At 51.7% G+C, this 7,329-nt stretch overlaps 1 protein-coding gene across 1 annotated transcript in view; it reads right to left on the minus strand.

Moving 5' to 3' along the window:
* ARHGAP39 (Rho GTPase activating protein 39) overlaps positions 1-6,636 on the minus strand; it is a 63,441-nt gene extending 56,805 nt beyond the window's left edge. Inside the window, exon 1 of the mRNA XM_017738653.1 lies at positions 6,437-6,636. Within this exon, the coding sequence (XP_017594142.1) occupies positions 6,437-6,477 (41 nt within the window). The 5' untranslated portion in view covers positions 6,478-6,636. The remainder of the gene's footprint in view (positions 1-6,436) is intronic.
* Between the last annotated feature and the right edge of the window lie 693 nt (positions 6,637-7,329).

Consider the following 7,329-nt stretch of genomic DNA (forward strand, 5'->3'; position numbering starts at 1 on the left):
AGGAATGCGAGGCACTCCTCCAGTCTCCCGGAAACTCTTCCCAACATTCCCTGGAGACAAAACGGGAGGAGCGATCCCGAAGATTTTTTTTGCTTGGGATAAGGAGCTGAACAAGCTGCGGATGAATTCCCGCTTTTTTTGTTTATCCAGCACAGGGACAGACGGAGCGGCTGTGCTCTGTTTCCAGCGGGAACAGATCCGTCTGGAAAACGCGCCGGTGCTGGGTTTTTATCTGGATCTTGGAGCACACGGAGGGGAGGTCGGCCAGCTCCCCCTCCCTCCACCCGACAGACGGCTTGGGCAGCTGCCAGAGCATCCATTCTGGCTTTCCCCGAGTCATTCCCAAGCTTCTCCACACCCCCCTTCCCGGTTTTCCTCAGGTTGCATCCCAAGTGATGCCCATCCGAGGTAAAAATCATCAATCCACCTTTCCTTTGCTGTTGGTCAGGTGGGGAATGACAGGAAAACAAGCCGGAAAATTAAGCTGAAATCTTTGCAGCTTCATTAAATTCCCGTATTTTATTGGGATAATCCCAAATCCTAACAGCAAGGGCTGTGCCATGCCGGCGAGCCTGGAATTCCCACCTGGAAGCTGGACCAGAAAGGACTTTCAAAGTTCCTAAATGGATCCTGCATCGTCCCGAGGCGATTTTTTGGGCTACAAGACATGGAATTAAGGACGGTAAGCAAGGAAAAAAACCCTGGAGAAGTAAGGAAATAGGAAAAAAGAAGGAATGTGAAATGAAGACATGAGGAATCACATGGTGGAGAAGGGAACGGGGCTGGAATCTTCATTTCCTAAGGATCTTTCCAGCAAAAATCCTAAACTTTAACACTCCGAGCCCCAGATTTCCCCCTCAGCTGAGAACAATTCCCTATATCCCTGTGGCACCTTTCCCTGCAGGATTTTTCCAGGCTCTGGCAAAGGATTCCTAGGAAGTGCACATCCCTTCCCTGCTTTCCCCACATTCTATGGATGCTTTCCTGAATTTTTTCAGCCAGAACCGTCATTTCTTTGGACTATTTGTTCCAGCCCGAAACCCCAAATCTGCAGCCAGGAGGTGAAGTTCATGGAGTCATGGAATGGTTTGGGTTGGGAGAGACCTTGGAAGATGATCCAACAACACCCTTTTCCATGGGCAGGGACACCTCCCACTATCCCAGGGTGCTCCAAGCCCCGTCCAAACTGGACTTGGACACTTCAGGGATGGAGCAGCCACAGCTTCTCTGGGAATTCCATTCCAGCCCCTCACCACCCTCACAGCCAAGAATTCCTTCCCAATATCCCACCCAAATCTCCCCTTTCCCAGTGGGAAGCCATTCCCTGGGTCCTGTCCCTCCATCCCTTATCCCAAGTCCCTCTCCAGCTCTCCTGGAGGCCCTTGAGGCACTCGAGGGGGAACCTCCCAGGGAACAATTTCCGAATCCCTTGGATCATGGGAACTCTCATCCCTGGTAAACTTCCAGCTCTCCCAGTGCTGTTTAATCCCTAATTTTCTACAGCTTCATTAGGCAACCACATGCAAATCCCTTCCCTTTTTCCTCTCGTTCCCTCTGCTTTCTGCAGTTCAGCATTCCAGGAAAAAACTGGGAATGTGCCGAAGACCTGAGCGTGGAAAGCCCAACGCTTCCACGTCAAGCCCAGGCACGGAATAAATCTTCCCAAATTAATCCCAAGTGCCCAGGGAGAGACACTCCAGGCACCTGTGCAATTCCAGGGTGTGTTCGGAATTAATTATCATAAATCCTGGATATTTATTTGTTGAGTCAGGCAGGGAAATACTTGGAAAGCACAGGAAAGGGGAGGGGGGGGGTGCTCTGGATTCCATTTTATCCAATCCCGTTTCTCCTGTGCCGGCAACGGGGATGGAAAATGTTTTCCAGCAGGAAAGGGGGGAATTCTGCCCCTCTGCCATGCTCATTCCCACCTGGAATTCCACATCCAGCTCTGGGGGCTGACAGCAGAAGGACGTGGAGCTGCTGGAGCAGATCCAGAGGAGACCACGGAGATGCTCCAAGGGCTGGAGCTGCCAAGCTGGGAGAGCTGGGAATGTCCAGCCTGGAGATGGGAAGGATCCATGGAGACCTCAGAACCTCTTCCAGTGCCTAAAGGGCCTCCAGGAGAGCTGGAGAGGGACTGGGGATGAGGGATGGAGGGACAGGACACAGGGAATGGCCTCGTAGTGGAAAAGTGGAAATTTAGGTGGGATATTGGGAAGGAATTCTTGGCTGTGAGGGTGATGAGGGGCTGGGATGGAATTTCCAGAGGATCCGTGGCTGCCCCTGGATCCCTGGAAGTGTCCAAGGCCAGGCTGAGCAGGACTTGGAGCCCAGATGTAAAGGAAGGTTGGGTCAACGGGATCATTTATTCCCGTGATCCCAAAGCTGGAACCAGAGGTGGGGAGGAAGCAGCTACAGGGAGAACACACGGAATCCTCGGTGCAACTTCCAGGAACCAACTCCTGGCTCTTTTTCCTCCTCATTAATGGGATTCTGTTCGTTAGTGCCACACTAATGACCTCAGAATAGAGCTATTAAGGGATCCCAACGTGTCTTGAGGCTGTCCAACAGCTCTTCCCATTCCCATGTATTCCTGGAAAATTTAATTGTGTCTGGACACAGCCCTGCTCCAGAGGACCCTGAGGGGTGGACGAGACGACCTCCAGTGGTCCCTTCCAACCTCACCAACTCTTGATTCCATGGGATTCCATGTTTTCCACCCACAGTCCTGGAGGTTCCCAGGGCACTTTTCCCATTGGAATGCAAAGCCAAGCCATTCCCAAACACCTCCAATAATCCCCCGGCTTTGCCACATCCCTTGGGATGCATCCAACCTCCTCTGCCCGGCCTAAACCTGGATTAGGTTGGAGATTAGCTGGAATTTCCTCACAGAAAGCTGGATTAGACCTTGGAATGGGAATCACCATCCCTGGAGGTGTTTACGGAAAGACTGGAGGTGGAAATTGGTGCCATGGTGGGGTTGGGTCACAGGTTGGACTCGATGACCCGGGAGGTCTTTTCCAACCTCTGCAATTCCATAAATAAACTCATTCCAAGAGGAGCTGAGGCTCCGACTGCCATCAGGGAGATGTCGGAGCAAAATTTGGATCTAGGACGGGAAGCAGGAAGCAGAGGGAGGACATGGTGGTGACTCCAGGGACATCTCCTGTCCCCTGGTCCCCTCCCTTGGCTCCCCACTGGCCCCGTAGACGGTACAGGAGGAAAAACTGGGATAACCCGGTCCCTGAGGAAAACAGGGAGCAGCTGCCAGGGAAAGGAATATTTCCTAGGAAAAAAATCCCAAAAAGGGGATCACAGGTGCCACGAGTGACAAACTCATCTCTTATTCCGACCTTTTGGAGAGTGTAGCATTTGGGAATTCCCTGGATTGGCTCTAAGGCAAAAAGAGAAATATCCGCCGCTTTTCTTAGGAAAGGATTTCTTCCCTTTTAGAAGCTGCTAATGGAAAACTCGGGAAAAGATGGGAATTCCATTCCCAGTCCCTCACAGCCAAGAATTCCTTCCCAACATCCCATCCATCCCTGCCCTCCGGCAGTGGGAAGCCATTCCCTGTGTCCTGTCCCTCCATCCCTTGTCCCAGTCCCTCTCCAGCTCTCCTGGAGCCCCTTTAGGCCCTGGAAGGGGCACTGAACTCTCTCTGGAACCTTCTCTTCGCCAGGCTGGACATTCTCACCTCTCCCACCCTGTTTTCCTCTCATTTATTAATATTTTCCTATCATCCAACACTTTTTTTTCCCAAAAAACCCTAGGCTGCTGGGACAATCACCTGGATCTTTCCGTTTGCCCTTTTATTGGCCTAAAAATCAGCTTTTATTCAGATTTTCCGGTTTCTTTAATTTCCAAGGCTCGCCAAAAAAATGATGGTCTGAAGGGTTTTTCCCACAATTACCCCATTCCCATAAAACCTTGGATCTCTTGAGGTCCCAACCCAGCCCAATCTTTGATTTATTTGCTGTAAATTATCCGATTTTTTAAAAAAAATTCACCGAAACTTGACCCTCTGCCCCCATTTTCCAAGGGACACCAGGTGAAATTCCATCAGAAGGAGGCCGAGCTCTCCGGCATTTTCTGCATTCCCACAAATCCATCCCCCGCACCCAATAAAACCCTTGCAGGATTCCCTGGGATTGTCATTTAGATATCCCAAGGATAATGAGGTGCCTTGGAGACGTGCCATGGATAGAGCTGGAGTCTTCCAATCCCATGTAAGGCCACGGTCGAGAAGATAAAAGGATTTTAGGGTTGGACTTGATGATCTTAAAGATCTTTTCCTGATGATCCCAAAGATCTGTTCCCACCCCAGTGATTCCCAATTTGCCCACCTGCCCCAGACGGATGGAGCCGCCCTCGTTTCGGCATTTCACAAAATCATGGAATGGTTTGGGTGGGAAGGGATCTCCAAGATCATCCCATTCCCACTCCCTGCCATGGGCAGGGACACCTCCCACTATCCCAGGTCACTCCCAGCCCTGTCCAACCTGGACTTGGACATTTCCAGGGCAGCCACAGCTTCCCTGGGAATTCCATTCCAGCCCCTCACCACCCTCCCCAGCCAAGAATTCCCTCCCAGTTATCCCACCCAAATCTCCTCTTTCCCAGTGGGAAGCCATTCCCTGTGTCCTGTCCCTCCATCCATTGTCCAAAGTCCCTCTCCAGCTCTCCCTGCTATGAATCATCCCAAATTTGCCATTCCAGTGAAAGCAACAACCACAATTCCCGGGGGACCCATGGATTTAAATTCCTTTGGCAAACCCAGCTCCCACAGAAAGTCGGACCCAGCTCCCGAAATTGGATTTGTTTGGTTTTTTCCCTTTGTTTATTTGTTTTTAAAGGAGGAGGATGGGGGATACCCTTCCCTTCCCAACTCTCCCTGCTCCTCGCTGTCTCCCAGGCTTGGCTCATCCGGCAGCTCCTGAAGTCCCACCGGGAATTAGGGGCGGAGGCAGCATTTTTCTGGCTCCTCAACCTCCCCCGTGGGGCTAATTAATATTCCTGAAGCACCACACCCCTAATTACAATAGACAAAAAGTGCTTTGGTCTCCGAAGTTCTCGACTCCGGATTTTCCCGGCGAATTTACATCCCGCAGAACACCCATTAACTCCATGTTTTTAATTACGGCATCAAAACCCTCTTGATTAGAGCACAAAAAAGCCGTCGACTCTCAAATTAAGAGCACAAAAAAACCCCTCCAGCTCATTCCCCTGGTCCCAGCTCACCAGGAAAACATTCCCTATCCCAAGAAAAGGATTCCAGACGGTGACACATGCTTGGCCCCCCATGGAAGAGCTCAGGGACGGGATGAGAGCTCCCCTCATTAGAATAAATTAGGATAGAGCAGATTTAGCAATAAAAGGACCTGGGGCAGCCCTGGGTGCTGGAGTTTTGTAGCCTTTTCCAGAGGATCCCGTCGCCTCTGGGATAATTCCATACAGACTGTGGCCCTTGACCGCATCCGCCGGGATGGGAACAGAGCCTTCAATGTTTCTCCGAGCCCTTTTCCATCCTCATTCGCTGCGATTGCATGGAAAAGGGCTTGGATAAAGGGCAAGGCTGTCCCCCTTCCAGGGAGTGCTTGTTCCCAATAATCCTTAACCATTCCCGAAATCTGCCCGTGCCGTCAATCCCGGGTGTATTTGGGAGTTGACCACACGGGCGCGAGCGTTTAACGGGAAGCATTAAACATGAAGGAATATTTGACATTCTTCTGCCTCACTTCAAGCACGAATTCCCCCGAACCGTGATCCTAATCAAAACACCAGGAAAAAAACCCATGGAAAACGGATAATCAACACCAAAACCAGCAGGAAAACTGTGCTCTGCAGGAATTTCAGGATGGCAGCGAAGCTCCATCCGGGAGCCCGCCAGCCCCCGCTGTCAAAACTGCTGACAGGGCTGCATCTGCCCAGGAAAAGGGACTCTGGATGTCCCCTCCTTCCGACATTCCCACTCTCCCCGAGGCTGTTTCCAGCTTCAAAGAGGGAAGCCTGGGAATTACAGCCTCACACACCTGCAGGGTGGCACCGAGGAGCTTGTGGGGCAGCATGAAGCCAGGGAAGACAGGTTGGAGTGGGATATTAGAGAGGAAATTCTTCCCTGGGAGAGTGGGGAGGCCCTGGAACGGAATTCCCAGAAAAGCTGTGGCTGCCCCATCCCTGGAAGCGTCCAAGGCCGGGTTGGACAGGGTTTGGAGCAACCTGGGATTGTGGAAGATTGGAAGTGGCAGGGGGGTAGAATTTCATGAGCTTTAAACCCCCTTCCAGCCCAAACCACTCAACAGTTCCACGATTCCACCTTTTATCATCCAAGTCTTCTCCTCCCGAAGCGTCACCGAGCCCAGGGAAGAGGGAGAAAACCCCATCCACCAAACACAACCACTCCAAACCCCTTCCCGGTGCCGCCGAACCCGACGCCCACCTCCTTCCACGGAGAGATCCCATCATTCCTTCATCTGCCATCTCACACCATCCCTGCGGGGCTCCTCGGGACACTCCAGGGCCACCTTCTCCTTCCTCTCTGTTGACGTCGCATCCACCCGAAGGGTCTAATTTGGGGGTGATTCCCAAATCCGAGAGCGAGCCTCCGCACGCCTTTCCCGAGGAGACGGAGTCTCCAGAGGGCCTGGCAGAGAGCCCTCCCCTCCGGAGCCGTGTGGGTGATGGCGCTGCCCTCCCCGATCCAGCCTCCCCCGGGATTTTGCAACAGAAAGGAACCACAGAGGAGTTTTTTGCCGGAGCCAGCTGGCTCTTTCCGAAGAGCTTAATTAGTTGGGAGATGGGAAACAAGGGGTTGCTTTTTTGGTGGTGGTGTTACTTGGGGTTTTCTCTTTTTATTCCTTTTTTTTCCCCCCCGGAAAGTTTCTGATCTTCCCACTTCAAGGCTGCTCCGAGAACCTGAACGGGGTCATTATAACCAGGAGGGGACCCCATGAGTAATTCCCATACACAGAGTCCCAATCCCGATGTTTAAGACAAGACTGGCCTCAGATTCGCCTTTTTTTCAGGGAAAAAACAAAAAGGGAAAAAAAAAGGGAAGTCTGACCTCGCTGCGCTTTAGTTCTGAACTCGCAGCTGCAGCAGATGGCTCGGGAAGGTGGTGGAGAAAAAGCTCCAAAAAGGACAAAAGTTGGGAAAAAAAGACCTGACACGAGCAGAGGTTCCCCTGTCAAGCCACAAGGTGAACTCCACACAAGGTAAAATCCCATTTTTCCCAGGAAAAAGCAGTTTGGAGAAGACCTGGAAAGCCACGGAGCTGCGGAGAAATCAAGATCAGATCTGGGATTTGGATCCTACATATTTAATAGCTCAGGC

Source organism: Corvus brachyrhynchos, unplaced genomic scaffold, assembly GCF_000691975.1.
Source record: "Corvus brachyrhynchos isolate BGI_N302 unplaced genomic scaffold, ASM69197v1 scaffold437, whole genome shotgun sequence".
Taxonomy (NCBI): domain Eukaryota; kingdom Metazoa; phylum Chordata; class Aves; order Passeriformes; family Corvidae; genus Corvus; species Corvus brachyrhynchos.